The sequence below is a fragment of the Gymnoscopelus braueri genome (assembly GCF_963280865.1).
Source record: "Gymnoscopelus braueri genome assembly, chromosome: 9".
In the NCBI taxonomy this organism is placed as follows: Eukaryota; Metazoa; Chordata; class Actinopteri; order Myctophiformes; family Myctophidae; genus Gymnoscopelus; species Gymnoscopelus braueri.
The window spans coordinates 5686396-5702571 of NC_137610.1; the positions used below are offsets into that span (position 1 = coordinate 5686396).

Below are 16176 nucleotides of genomic sequence, written 5' to 3' on the forward strand. Positions count from 1 at the left end.
TCACTGGCTTTATCAGTAAGTGCATAGTTGACATAGTCCCAAAAAAGACAGTTCGGATCTATCCCAATCAGAAACCATGGATGGACAGCGGAGTACGTGCACATCTGCATGAACGGGATGCTGGTTTCAAATCTGGCGACGTGGAAACGCGCAACACGACACGCGCGGCCCTAAACAGCGCCATCAGGAAGGCGAAAAAGGCCTACACAAAAAAGATGCAAGACCAACTCAGCAATGGCGACATCAGGAGCACATGGCAGGCGGTACACACCTTGACAGACTGCAAAACAAGAACCAGAAGCGAGGTGAACCCGCCTGCCTCCCTCCCCAACGAACTGAACACTTTCTACGGCCGGTTTGAGATCAGCCCCAACCGCGGCAGCCAAGCGGGGCCATCAGCAGCACCAGCAGAGGAGAACCCTCTAACCATCTCGGAGAGAGAAGTGCGTACAGCCTTCGCACGGGTCAACATCCACAAGGCAGCCGGACCTGATGGGATTCCAGGCCGGGTCCTTAAGGCATGTGCAGACCAGCTGGCGGGTGTCTTCGCTGACATCTTTAACCTCTCCCTCTCCCAGGCTGTGGTCCCTGCAGGGTTCAAAATGTCAACCATTGTGCCCATTCCCAAAAAGGCCAAAGTGACATGCCTGAACGACTGGAGACCTGTCGCTCTCACCCCGATCGTCAGCAAGTGCTTCGAGAAACTGGTGAGGGAATACATCAGCTCCACGCTACCTGCCTCGCTGGATCCGTGGCAGTATGCATACCGCAAAAACAGATCCACCGACGACGCTATTGCCATGGCTCTCCACACCGTCCTCTCGCACATGGACAACAAGCTGCTGAAGGACAAATATGTACGTATGCTGTTCGTGGACTACAGCTCAGCATTCAACACCATTGTCCCAGCAATACTTGACAAAAAGCTCAGAGACCTAGGGCTACACCCAAGCATGTGCGACTGGATACAGGACTTCTTGTCCAACCGACATCAGGTGGTGAGAATGGGCAGCATCACATCCGACCTCCTGACCCTCAACACCGGAGCACCCCAGGGATGCGTGCTGAGCCCTCTCCTCTACTCCCTGTACACGTATGACTGCATAGCCACACATGTCTCCAACACCATCATAAAGTACGCGGACGACACGACACGTGATAGGCCGAATCGTCAACAACGACGAGTCTGACTATAGAGAGGAGATCAACTCACTGGCACTCTGGTGCCGGGAGAACAACCTCGCTCTTAACGTCGACAAGACCAAAGAACTGATCGTGGACTTCAGGAGGCCGCGGAGAGACCATGCGCCCATCCTCATCGACGGTGCTGCAGTGGAAAGGGTCAGCGAGTTCAAGTTCCTCGGAGTACACATCTAGGAGGACCTCAAATGGGAGACGCACACCACACACGTGAGGAAAAAGGCTCAGCAGCGACTGTACTGGCTCCGCCGCCTGAAGAAGCTCGGAGTAGGACATTGCATCCTCAGGCTGTATTACAACAGTTCTGTTGAAGGCATCCTAACAGGCTGTGTCACGGCCTGGTACAGGAACTGCACTGCCCGAGAAAAGATCAGCCTACAGCGAGTAGTGCGATCGGCAGAGCGGATAATAGGAGGCGAGCTCCCAGCACTCCAGGAACTGTACAAAAAGCGGTGCGTGGTCAAAGCCAAGCGCATCATCAAGGACAAGCACCACCCAAGTCACAAACTGTTCAAACCCCTACAACGACCGCGACCGGGCAAGGGGCTCTACCGCAGTATCAAGAGTTCCACCACCAGGTTCTGGTGCAGTTTTAATCCGGCTGCTGTCAGAATGCTGAATGAGGCATAAGCCTTGTTCAGCAGCCTGACAACAGGCGGTACTGTCCAGCTGGTCGCAGACTTTTCTGGCTCTTCCTGAACACACCTGTGGATTATACCAGGGACAAATGACTTGGACTTAGCTCCCCCTCGGACATACCTGTGGACTACACCAGGTACAAATGACTTTTTGTTGCACTCCCTCATGGAGCTACTTGCGGATTATACTAGGGTCAGTCCACCCTAGGTGGACACGCATTGACCTTTTGCACCTTAATCCCATGTATAACGCACTGACTTTTTTTGTCTTTTTTTTATTGTGCTCTTTTTTTCTCTAAGCACCTTAACGTCCATAAATATATCATGCACAGTATAAGTATATCATGCACAGTATACATACATTGCTGCTATGCTCAGGCACCTTAGTTTTTTATTATCTCAGGTACTTTGTAAATATGTAGATAACTTGTCTGGCCTTCTGTTGTTCTCTTGTTTTTTTGATCTCCTTCCCACTTGCCCCCCACCCCTCTTCCCCCCCCCCCCCCCTCTTCTTTCTATGGATATTAATGTTGCGATGGGAACGATGTACAAAAACGAATTTCACCCACTTTTTTACCTTGTAAACCTGTGATGTGACAATAAACCTGATTCTGATTCTGATTCTGATTCTGTGCACCAGCAGGGGACGTTGTGATATGTGATGATTTATAACAACCACTAGATGGCACCATCTACTAGTCTACATAAGCCACACCCAATCAAACATTTTCAGATCTAGTACTAAGAGACATGATGTATGCTGTTTGTTATGCTGCTACCACTCTTAAATAAAGTGACATTTCTTCTTTGATAGATAGAAACAGTACAAAGGTGACAGAAGGGGTTTGGAACGGGTGAGAGCTGGTCCAGGCAAGAGGAGAGTGAGGTGTTGCAGATGTTAGAGTCAGTCTGTGTGAAAGAGGAGACAGAGATGGCATCAGAGAGACAGGGATGTAGAGAGAGAAGAGATGGCATCAGAGAGAGAGTGATGCAGAGAGAGAAGAAGGGTTGATGGACTTCTATGGTGCGTTTTAGCTTCTCATGGGGGGGGGGGGGGGGTGGGAGTGTCAATATGGAAAGAGATGGCCAGACGATCAGAGATGGTGGTGGGTATATGATATATATATGATATTTGAGATATGAGATATGATATATATGATATGTGATATATGATGTATGAGCAGCTTGTAAAAAAAGAATCCTTTCCTTGTTCAGTCGCCTAGCCTTTTTCTCAGACTGAGATTCACTTCAAGAAACTAACCGAGAGGCAAATATCAATCAATAAATAAATAGATCAATTAATAGATCATTTGAACAACTTGGCAGCCGATTACAAGACAGACAGACAGACAGACAGACAGACAGACAGACAGACAGACAGACAGACAGACAGACAGACAGACAGACAGACAGACAGACAGACAGACAGACAGACAGCTACAATCTCTACTGAGGTGAGAACAGGCAGATTATAATAAGTGCTTAAATATTGCTGTTACTATGAATACTACTACTACTATTGATACTCATAATGTTATCGTTGTTTTGTCTTCTAGTATTCCTCTGGTGTTCCTCAGAGAACATTCCAGATCAGGGAGCGGCAGATAAAATGGCTTCCTGTTTCACTGTTCAGGAAGAGGAGCTGACCTGTCCCGTGTGTCATGACATCTTTAAACGTCCCCTTCAGCTGTCCTGTGGCCACATCTTCTGCAAAGACATGTATGAAGGAATGGTGGACGGAAAGACCACCATTAGAATGTCCTGTTTGTCAGAGAAGATCCTCCAGGGACCATCCTCTTTTAAAATTTGTGCTGTGTGAGAACTTCTTGGAGGACTGGGTGAGACCGGTGTGTGTCGTGTGTCGTGATTCAGAGAAACACGCCGGACACAAGTTCTTACCCGTTGACGAGGCATCAGGACGGAAACTGAAGGTCTTTAACAAAGTTAAAACAGATTACGACAAAACAGAAAATCACATGAAGGTTCAGGCCAGGAACACAGAGATGCAGATTAAAGAACAGTTTCAGAATCTTCGTCGGTTCCTACAGGAGGAAGAGGATGCCAGGATCGCCGCTCTGCGGGAGGAAGAGGCTCAGAAGAGTCAGGAGATGAAGGAGAGGATTGAGGCTCTGAGCAAAGAAATGGAAAACCTCTCCAACGCAAACCAAGCTGCTGAGGACCAGCTGGGGGGAGTCCAGCTCACCCTGCAGGACCCACCGCCGGTCTCAGGAGCGCTGATAGACGAGGCCAAACACCTGAAGAACCTGACCTTCAGAGTCTGGCACAAGATGACGGACATTGTCTCCTACACTCCTGTGATCCTGGACCCCAACGCTGCTCATCCTATACTCATGCTGTCTGAAGATCTGACCAGTATGAGATGTGAAGAGGAGGAGCAGCAGCTTCCTCACAACCCAGAGAGGTTTGACCTCGGTTGGTGTGTCCTTGGTTCTGAGGGCTTTGACTCAGGGTCTCACAGCTGGGATGTTGAGGTTGGAGACAATAAACACTGGGACGTCGGTGTGTGTGTGGAGTCTTACAACAGGAAGGGAGGCAGAGGGAGTGGATACTGGTCTATAGAGTTCTTTATGGGTGGATACAAAGCAGAATCCTCATCAGGGATGACTTTTATCTCAGTAAAGCGGAAACCCCGGAAGATCCGGAGGATCAGAGTCCAGCTGGACTGGGACAGAGGACAGCTGTCCTTCTCTGATCCTGATTCTAACACACACATACACACCTTCACACACACTTTCAACGAGACACTGTTTCCATACCTTTTTTATGATGATAAAGATGGTGGTCTCTGAAGATGTTACCAGGGAAGATCTGTGTCACGGTGGAAAACCACAGTTAGAACGTAGTGTCCAATACAAAACTATTGAATATATTGATCTGGTATTGATTAGGAGATCTCCATGGTAATCAGAAGGGAATAGTTTATGGCAGGTTATTAATTATTATTTTGAACATGTGATTATTTAATTAATGTATCATTCAGTTTTGAATTGCTTTGGTATTGCACATGCAGGGAGACAAAACACAACCACCCCAATTATATAAGTTATTGTATTAACATACTCTACCATACAGATTGTATAAGTTATATTGTATTAACATACTCTACCATACAGATTGTATAAGTTATATTGTATTAACATACTTTACCATACAGATTGTATAAGTTATATTGTATTAACATACTTTACCATACAGATTGTATAAGTTATATTGTATTAACATACTCTACCATACAGATTGTATAAGTTATATTGTATTAACATACTCTACCATACAGATTGTATAAGTTATATTGTATTAACATACTTTACCATACAGATTGTATAAGTTATATTGTATTAACATACTTTACCATACAGATTATATAAGTTATATTGTATTAACATACTCTACCATACAGATTGTATAAGTTATATTGTATTAACATACTCTACCATACAGATTGTATAAGTTATATTGTATTAACATACTCTACCATACAGATTGTATAAGTTATATTGTAGGCTGCAGATGGCCAGATGATCAGAGATGGTGGCGAAGTTGGTGCTGATATATATATATATATATATATATATATATATATATATATATATATATATATATATATAAACAAAATGTACATGTCTCAATGAAGAAAATGATCTATACAGTATTTTAATGAATAGTTTAAACTATTTGAAAATAGTGGATCTACTGTACAAGATCACATTGTGATCAGCTATATATATCATTACAGAACATGTTTGTAAAACTAATATATTGACATAAAGGGATGCTATGAAAGTAGCCAAACTCACACAGAATGAATTACATTTGAATTGAAGCCCCCCCCCCCCAGTCACAGTGTAGAAATACTCTTTTACTTGAGTAAAAGTACAAAAATATTGGTATCAACATATACTTAAAAGTACCAGAAGTAAAAGTACTCATTCACTCAAAAGTTTTCAATATTTGTCAAAATATTTCAAGAGACTGTCGTTCAAACCACCTAACACCAACTTGTAGAGATAGATGATATACTTTAATAGTTTGTCGTGTCCAGCATTGATTAGAATGACGAAGTTAGCCCCACTTGAGCTGTATGTGGGTAAAGTGATGATAATATAAGAACACGTTCAAGTATCTGACAATGTATTAAGTCACCATACCAACTTTGATGAGGCAGTGTTGTGTTGTTTTAAAAACATTTCCTGAAAAGTTAATATCTTGGACATTCTGCCCGACAACAGATATATTATGAAATAACTCCCTTAAAGGGCAAGACCACTTTGGTAGAGGTTTGGGTTGTGTAGTTACCTTGCCATGATGTAACTCCAAAGGTGGGCAAGAAATCAAAAATAATTGCTCCATTGATTAGAAATTGATAATTCAAAATATGCTCCTCAATGACTTACATTGTATGGTAAAACAGCTCTCAAAGTCACTCTTTTAGCACATAAACGAACGCAAACAAAGTTGATTCAGACAATATAGAGCATCACCAAACCCAGTTTGTTTAATAAAAATGTCAACTTCCTGTTGATTTAGCCATTTTTATTAAGTAGAAAACCTGGACTGGATCCGCGGATCCGGATCCAGATCTTCAAATAGTAAAATCAACAGGAAGTTGACATTTTTATTAAAAAAACAAACAGTACTGGGTTTGGTGATGCTCTATATTGTCTGAATCAGCTATGTTTAGGTTCATTTATGTGCTAAAAGAGTGACTTTGAGAGCTGTTTTACCGTACAATGTAAGTCAATGAGGAGCATATTTAGAATTATCAATTTCTAATCAATGGAGCAATTATTTTTGATTTCTTGCCCACCTTTGGAGTTACAACATGGCAAGGTAACTACACAGCCCAAACCTCTAACAAAGTGGTCTTACCCTTTAAGGAAGTGGTGAAAGCAGTGTCCTCATAGCAGCGATATTGACCATGTGTCATCTTCCCAATGTCAACATTTATTTAACCTTGATTTCTTACCAACTTGCACTTTGTGCTTTAAAAACTTAGCTTAATATTTTGTAATCATTACTTTTTCCCTCATTCGTGTTATCTTAGTCCATCATTTCAGGATGAATAATCTCTGGCAAAAGAATAATACATATCTCAGATTTCTGTAGCACTTTTTAAAGTACTCGGTCACTTTACATGGAGAAAACAAGAGTCAATTTTACTAGAAAAACACACAATAAAATAAGTTATGTTGTAAGAGTGAAATCAAGGGGGTGATTGGTTAGCTGGGGAAAGCAATATTTAAATTTAAAACATGACCCACATAGATCACCTTTTTAAACATCAGTAATTCAATCATCTTATTGAAACAGTTTATTAGGAAGCAGGGCTACAGGGTAATGTACATACTGTATGTTAATGTATATAATGTACATACTGTATGTAAATGTATATATATACATACTGAATAGAATACAGAATCCACTTAATCTGCATTTTAATGAAAGCAGGAAAAATCCAAAGAAAAACCCTTCAATATGAGATGAACCGTCTTAAAGGGGAATTTTGGACCACAGTTTTCTTACCCTTTTCTATGATGTTATGACATCTTCGGATGAATGGTACAGTAGAAAAATGTCATAACTCCATCCCGGGTCTGCCACAGCTTAAAACGTGCGCCAATAGGCCTGGCGCTAGATCGCGTATTTTAATAGCTTTTTTTTTTGGTGAGATCTGACGTTCATAGTGACAGAACACTATGCAACGGAAAAAGAAAAAAAACAAAGGTCTGGCTAGACGAGATTGAAATCTCGAGATTGAAATCTCGAGATTGAAATCTTGTCTAGCGACACTTTTCTTTTCTTTTTTTTTGCATAGTGTTCTGTCACTATGAACGTCAGATCTCACAAAAAAAAAACATTTAATTAAAATACGCGATCTAGCGCAAGGCCTATTGGCGCACGTTCTAAGCTGTGGCAGACCCGTGATGGAGAAATGTATTTGTTGACAAAATTGTCAATATATTTAGTCTTAGTTTTAGTCATCATAGCTTAGTTTTTCTTTAGTTTGTATTTCGTTTGTCAGTGAAAAAAGGAAGTCAACAAACATTTTTCGTCCTAGTTTTAGTCGACAAAATCAACACTTCTCCCTGGCACAACATATTTTGAGACGGGGGACCAACGTGGCCAAATACATAATCATGTTGGGAGATTCCTAGACATGGTAAAATGGTGACAGAGAGACAGGTAGGTCAGGGTGGATGTGTTTATAAGTCGTCATCCTCTGCTCCCATCTCCACGTCGTCTTGTAACTTCTGCACCATTTGGTCTTCCATCTGTTTGGCTTTTCCTACGAGAGAGATCATAAAACAATCAGTTATTATATGTAATACTTTTCCTATAAGAGATCATAAAACAATCGGTCATTATATTCGTCACCGTCCTAAAATAATGGCTAATGTCCTTTTTTGAGGAAAAAGCTATTTTTGCCAAAATCATCTCTTCATGACACTAGTTTACTCTGGTAAAATGGCCTCTATCCTTATTGAAAAGGACTTCCCACCCCAGTAGTATAATGGCCTCAAGAGTGCGACTTAGGCCATTTTATGGCCACCAAGACAACGTGACTTTTGCCTAAGTCACGTTGTCTTGTGACCAAAAACAAAGCCTATGTCTGGAGTAAGCCACTTACTCCAGACATAATGTGGCCTAATAGTCAGGTTTACAATTGTCTCAGTCAAAACACAAATTGTTTTAAGTCAGGGGTCTTCAACATTTTCAGGCTAAGGACCCCTTAGTTGAGAGAGAGATGAAGCAGGGACCCCCACAACATATTGTATAAAATAGTGATGCAGATTAAAAAATGTCATCGATTTCTTAGACACTTTGAACCGTCAATACTTGGTCTGCTATTTTTTTTTTCCCCTACACCAAACCTCTTTGCCAAAAATAGCCGATCTACAAGCTCACAACGCCTCACGCTGCGAGGTGTTGTGAGCTTGTAGATCGGCTATTTGTTACATATTTGCTAATGTTCCACTCAGAATAGGGATGCTGGGGTTCAAGTGGTTAATGTAAAAAACATGATCCTATGACACAAAGATTTGGCGGACCCCCTGTAGTAGCTCTGAGGACCCCCTAGGGGTCCCGGACCCCTTGTTGAAGACCCCCCATTTACTCCTCTTATGTAACATAACTGACAGACTGTGTTATTTGTATGTCAATAGTCATATGTTGTTATAAACTTCATGGGTGAACTGATGTACATCATATAGATAGTTTTTGTTATGAAAAACTGAATGGATGGATTGATTGATGTTGATCGTCTGTCAGGTAGAAACCTCACACGAACATGTCAAAAGTAGCAGATCTACAAGCTCTAAGCGCATCGCTTAGCGCTGCGTTTCAAGCTTGTAGATCTGCTACTTTTAATGTGAATGTCTTTCTGTGACGCTGTAGTGTGATCAAGTAAGGAGATAATTTAAGAAAAAACACAATAAGTTAAAATATGGAGATAAGAGGTTTCTGCCTGACAGCAACGATATCTAGATATATAGTGTGTGTGTGTGTGTGTGTGTGTGTATATATATATAATATATATATACACACACAGTCTATAGATAAGTTTGAATATTAACCCTGTACCTGCGTGTGGGGCTTTGATAAGGTGAATGTTTTTCTTGACTTCGTTGATGGCTTCTTCTTTGTCCAGCTGTTTGCCTTTCTTCAGTCTGAAAGAGAACAAGAAGAAGAAGAAGAGGGGAGTTCATTAAAATGGGAAAATAAAACTATAAATCCTCAGTGGAGACGCTCCGATCCCATCTCAGGTTTGATCAACGCACATTTCAACCCTTTAAAACAAGGAAAGCATCATTGTGTCATTCTACGTTGTTGCTTGGGTAGAGTTGCTCTTGGCAAATGTTAAACATTTATAATTAAATTCAACACTTCATTACTAGGCTTTCCAAATATTTTGTTCTGCAAGCTGCAAGCTTACAACGCCTCGCAATAGCTTGCAGATCTGCTATTTTCACAATATTAATCTGTGAATTGTCCTGTCTTAACTCATTCAGTGCCAATTAAATAAAAAAAACGGTGCCAGCAATTTTTCAATTTTCTTATACCTTTTTCAAGTAGTCACAGAATATTTATCTCCAGTATAATCGATCCCCTGATGGGTGCTAATCACTGAGGGTTGCACTGTGTGGTTTCACAAATGTCAACAAGGTCATTGGACCTTGTTGACATTAATTGTCTGCCTTTTGAAAATAACATAACATACATAGTAAAAAAAAAGTGCTCAGGAGCCGAGATACAGCCATTGCGGTAAAACACGTGAAACACGTCAATGGCACTCAATGAACACATTGACTCTTTGGTTCTTTGTGACGAACGGAAAAAACGGATAAACCCAAAATTATATAATTTTGTTTTGCCATTTTTTAGCAATTTCTGTATGCTGTCCTAACTATAGCTCATATACAGAGTCCACATCCATCTGTATGCTGTCCTGACTATAGCTCATATACAGAGTCCACATCCATCTGTATGCTGTCCTAACTATAGCTCATATACAGAGTCCACATCCATCTGTATGCTGTCCTGAATGTAGCTCATATACAGAGTCCACATCCATCTGTATGCTGTCCTAACTATAGCTCATATACAGAGTCCACATCCATCTGTATGCTGTCCTAACTATAGCTCATATACAGAGTCCACATCCATCTGTATGCTGTCCTGACTATAGCTCATATACAGAGTCCACATCCATCTGTATGCTGTCCTAACTATAGCTCATATACAGAGTCCACATCCATCTGTATACTGTCCTGAATGTAGCTCATATACAGAGTCCACATCCATCTGTATGCTGTCCTGACTGTAGCTCATATACAGAGTCCACATCCATCTGTATGCGAGCTGTCCTAACTATAGCTCATATACAGAGTCCACATCCATCTGTATGCTGTCCTGACTGTAGCTCATATACAGCTGTACATTTGGTTCTAAGTACATAGATGCCGCTCGCATTGCAGACGATGCTTTCATTTTCCATCGTCACCAAATCAACCAAACCTTGTTATTTTTACGGGATGGTCTATAGGAAGCACAGCACTAAATCTAGAAGACTTCCACAAGTTCACATGTTTTATCCTTTATTTTTATTTTTATATATTTAGCGAAAATGGGACCCCCCCCTCCCACCCCGATAAGCACTTGGAATGTAGGAGTTGAGGCATTACATTTAGTTTGATAAATATTGTTTTTTTGTTTTGTTTTTATTCATATGTTGTGTTAATGGTTTAAACCACGCCCCCTAAACTCACCTGTTCAGGATGAATCTGGTCTGGCGTTTCCGTTTGATCTCTTCCACCTTCTTCATGGCCACCACTGGAAAACAGGTCAAAGTTCACTTAATGCAATGTATCTACATGATGGCTTCTAGTGTAAAGAAGTAACTTAGAGGGATAGTTCATCCAAAAAAGTACTTTTCTTTCCTATGGATTAGTCACCCCATGGAGACTTGAATTCATGGATATTTTTTTGTTCTCGTCTCATTCCTAAGACAATAATTTGATGACCAGCGGAAGTTACCGCTGCCGGTCATCAAATTATTATCTTAGGCATGCGACAAGAACTTGGTATCCTGACCTGAAAATGCATTTTCTGTTTACTAAAGAGCTGGAGAGACATGGAGACTCCTGGAGGAATACTCCGGTGAAACACTCTATAGGAATGAGTACTATCACAATATAGAGCTATGTAACACTTATTTTAACCAAAGAAAATCACTTAAAGTCTCATCTATAACAACATGGTTGCTTACCGGTCTTCCCCCACAGCTCTCTCTGGTATTTGACAGGAGTATTTCTGCGCTTCTCGAACTCCAGAGAGTTGTCCTGGAGGAACATACAGTATATGTATCAGTAATAACAACAGTATAACAATAGTAATAATAATAAGACAGATATATTGGCCATTATTTGAGACGACATCAGAACAGGAGCAGCTGATGTGTCCTTATTTTCGTTTAAACCACTTTCATAACTTCCTGTCCCCGTTTTATATTATTTTATCATTTCATAACTTGCTGTCCCCGTTTTATATAATTTTATCATTTCATAACTTGCTGTCCCCGTTTTATAAATATAATTTTATCATTTCATAACTTGCTGTCCCTGTTTTATATTATTTTATCATTTCATAACTTGCTGTCCCCGTTTTATATTATTTTATTATTTCATAACTTGCTGTCCCCGTTTTATATTATTTTATCATTTCATAACTTGCTGTCCCCGTTTTATATTATTTTATCATTTCATTACCTGCTGTCCCCGTTTTATATTATTTTATCATTTCATTACCTGCTGTCTCATCTCTCATTCCAACCTAGTGGATTAATACATTAAGACCAGGAACGCATCTTGTGTAACCACTTTATCCATATTTTATACTTTGGCTATTCAAAAATAGCAGATATAATATTCACCACTGTTAACTCCTTCCCGGATGCCTTCCTGAAGGCCTTGGTCCATCTGGACTTCCTGGGGTTCCTCTTTCTCTTGAAATTCTTGTGACATTTGGATTTACAGAACCTGAACATCTGTATTACACACAAGAGAAGAAGAGATTTAATTAACAGAACCTGAACATCTGTATTAAACACAAGAGAAGAAGAGATTTAATTAACAGATCCTGAAGATCTGCATTAAACACAAGAGAAGAAGAGATTTAATTAACAGAACCTGAACATCTGCATTAAACACAAGTATGCAGAAAGTATTGTGTGCCACCACCCACACAGAATCTGTCTGTGTGGTTAAAATGTAAAAGAAAATATTCAGAATTTCACATTTTCTCACATTGCAGATTGTCTATTTTCAAACACCAGATGTATGTACATTAGCTTTAGGGTTAGTTAGCCGCAAGCAACTCTTAGATGTTTATTTTTAATATCTGGCATCTAGAGTTGCAAGACCAACCCTCGACTCCGGGAACGCCATTTGTGTCACTTTAGATGCCTTTGGCTATTAAAAAAATAGCAGATATACAAGCTAATAGCGCTATGAGCTTGTAGATCTGCTATTTTTGAAAGATCGTGAAAATGTGTGCAAATCTTTGAATATATATTCTACAAATGTCTTCTAAATCCTAACAGTTTTTTAAAAAAAAGTCATGTTGCTATAATATCAGTGGTTCTCCAACTTTTCCATGTCAAGGACCCCCAAAATGATATGTATTTGGCTGCGGACCCCCATCTCAAAATATGTTGTTCCAGGGACCCCCCACAGAAGCACATATCGGAGTAAAAAATGTTCGCTTTAAAACATATATTCAAATATTTGCAAAATAAATCCACAATTTCCCCCAAAAATTGCAGATCTACAAGCTCATAGCACGGCACTCAGTGCCGCACTATGGAGGTTGTAGATCTGCTATTTTTGAATAGCCAAATAAATCTATAATGGGTTAGGCCTTTAAGACCGGGAAAGCATCTGTCATTTTAGATTTTAACCACTTTAACCATTATCTTATACTTGGGCTATTCAAAAATAGCAGATCTACAAGCTCATAGCGTGGATCTGAGTGGACGTATGTTGCTATAACCATTGGTTCTCAAACTTTTTTTATGTCAAGGACCCCAAAATGATATGCATTTGTACGCGGACCACCACCCCCCCCCCCCCCTCCCCATATCTCAAAATATTTTGTCCCAGGGACCCCCCAAAAAGCAAAGATTTTAGTAAAAAATTAAGATATATATATATATAAATATATATTAAAAGATCTACACACATTCTCACGATTCTTCTTCCAAAAAATAGCAGATCCACAAGCTCCTAGCGCGGCATATGAGCTTGTAGATCTGCTATTTTTGAATAGCAGAATATATATATTTTAATAACCAAATAGCCAAAGAGATAACTAATAATAAACGAAAGAACTCTAGCTTGCCAGATATTAAAAATAAAATAGCATCAAAGAGTAGTAGCTTGCTTGTTCATCTCATTCTGCTTGGGGACCCCCTCACGGAGCCCTGCTGTGGGACCCCGGACCACACTTTGAGAACCACGTATGTAAACATGTGGTTCATATTTTATATTCAAAGACATTCTGAAAGAGTTTAGCTTCATAGATAAAAGCTGCAAATGGAATATTATATTATGTAACAAGTACTGATATGTTATTATTACAATATTTACAAAGATTATGAACTTAAACACACCTCTTACAGTGCGCGCACACACACACACACACACACACACACGTCCCTTTAAACGACATTAACCTTCTATAATAACGATAATAATGATACTCATCATAATAAACACAAAGCTTCATATCCATATTATTAATACATCATTAATACATAAATACACATTAAAGCTTCATTACGTTTCATTAAATAAATAAAACCAACAGACTGTTTTAGAACCACGTGAGCTGCGTGTTAGCATTAGCATGCTAGGCTAGCGAACTGACAGTGATTCCTACACGTTAGCATTAGCATGCTAGGCTAGCTGCCACACAGACGTGTCTCCTACTAAACACTATAATAATAACCACATAATAATGAGTATTAATGTAAATAAATGAGTTATATTTACCTTACAGTCGTTCCTCACAAACATCATTCCATGTCCAGGATAAACGGGTCCTGAACAGAAATAACATTTCTCTATCCTCATGGTGTTTGTATTCACGTTCCACCAGATCCACTGGACGGTAAGTGCGCACGATGTTATGTTACAGGAACAGGAAGTACAACTCTTCTTCTTCTACTGCTGTGTGTGTGTGTGTGTGTGTGTGTGTGTGTGTGTGTGTGTGTGTGTGTGTGTGTGTGTGTGTGTGTGTGTGTGTGTGTGCGAGAGAGCGTGCGTGTCTGCGTGTGTGCGTGTGTGTGTGTGTGTGTGTGTGTGTGTGTCAGAGGCAGGCAGGGCGTGTCTAAGGGCGGGTCTTGGCAGAGCAGCCAAATCAGAGGCATGCAGTCAGTGCTCTGCATGCAGTGCGTGTCTAAGGGCGGGTCTTGTAGGACAGTGGTTCTCAAACTTTTTCGTTCCAAGGACCCCCAAATAGACACTTACTAAATATTGTAAAATCAATGTTAATTTAACTCTGAGAGTGTACATATGGAACCAAATGGACCTGTTAGGGTCCATTTGGTTCCATTTGTACACTCTCAGAGTTACAGACCCATAAGGGTCCATTTGGTCCCTGTCCATCATTTAGCTGGGGACCCCCTGGAACCCCCTCAAGTACCCCTGGGGGTCCTCGGACCCCACTTTGAGAACCAATGTTGTAGGAGAGGAGATCTCACATCAGTGTCAGTCGTCTCCGGTGTTGCCAGGTTTTGCGAGAGAAATAAGCAACTACGTCTATGAAAACAAGCCCAAAAGAAGCGACAACTAGCCTACTGTATAATAAATAATAATGTAGGCAACAGTTTAGAAGGAGCCAGTTTAATACACTGGCTATATTTGAAAATAGCAGATCTACAAGCTCACAACGCATCGCAATGTGAGCTTAAAGGGATACTTCACTTTCGGGCCGGGGACACATTTAAAAAAAATATTAAAAATAAATGAAAAAAGTTATGGAAAATTCATGGCCCCCTCACGACACGCAGTGTCCTACTAATGTGTGAGGGGGCCATGAATTTTCCATAACTTTTTTCATTTATTTTTAATATATTTTTTAAATGTGTCCCCGGCCCGAAAGTGAAGTATCCCTTTAACATGACTAGAAAAATAAAATAAATGTCATGGTTTAAAACTGGTCTAAATGTAGACATTGACATGGTTTTGATTTAAACGTCTACATCGAGGCTAAATTGAAACTATACTGTATATTGTTCAATGGCTATTCAAATTATTCTAGTCCAATAATTGGAGATCAGTTGTGCAGCTTACAGTTGCATTCGCGACGCGTTGTGAGCTTGTAGATCGGCTATTTTCAAAGGAATCTTGTCATTTTAACGTCTGCTCAGGCTTTTGTGTGGCAATACAGGACCCCAATGGAAACAAGCCATAGTGCTTTGTTTATCCTTTTAGCATCCTTTTGTATGGAACTCTACCTCTGTGCTTTTTTTGGTAAACTGTTATATATATTCAATCAATCAATCAATCGATGGCGGTGTCACATGATGGACGAACCACATCAAGAGCATGGTTCTCTATAGGGAACTACTACGGGTCACTGACAAGGTCAAAGAGAGAAGGCAGGACACTGTGTCAGACACCTGGAACTAGAGGCAAGCAAACTGACACTATGGAGCTAACCCAGGACAAACTGACACTATGGAGCTAACCCAGGACAAACTGACACTATGGAGTTAACCCAGGACAAACTGACACTATGGAGCTAACCCAGGACAAAC

The 16176-nt window shown here is 40.5% G+C and overlaps 1 protein-coding gene across 1 annotated transcript; it reads right to left on the reverse strand.

Moving 5' to 3' along the window:
- Positions 1 to 7157: 7157 nt before the first annotated feature.
- Positions 7158 to 14565, reverse strand: rsl24d1 (ribosomal L24 domain containing 1). The gene is made up of 6 exons (XM_080438773.1): positions 14408 to 14565; positions 12289 to 12402; positions 11626 to 11698; positions 11126 to 11189; positions 9441 to 9526; positions 7158 to 8145 (listed from the first exon to the last, which is right to left on the reverse strand). Exons 1-6 carry the CDS (start codon positions 14486 to 14488, stop codon positions 8063 to 8065), a joined length of 501 nt encoding a protein of 166 aa, XP_080294899.1. The 5' UTR covers positions 14489 to 14565; the 3' UTR covers positions 7158 to 8062.
- Positions 14566 to 16176: the final 1611 nt, after the last annotated feature.

Excerpts from the sequence above, each read along its gene's own strand:
- rsl24d1 (XM_080438773.1), bottom strand. The coding sequence starts at position 14,488 with ATGAGGATAGAGAAATGTTATTTCTGTTCAGGACCCGTTTATCCTGGA. Across the intron at positions 11,190-11,625 it reads AGAGCTGTGGGGGAAGACCG|TGGTGGCCATGAAGAAGGTG; the intron begins GTAAGCAACCAT and ends CCTGTTTTCCAG. Across the intron at positions 8,146-9,440 it reads TATCAAAGCCCCACACGCAG|GAAAAGCCAAACAGATGGAA; the intron begins GTACAGGGTTAA and ends TCTCTCTCGTAG.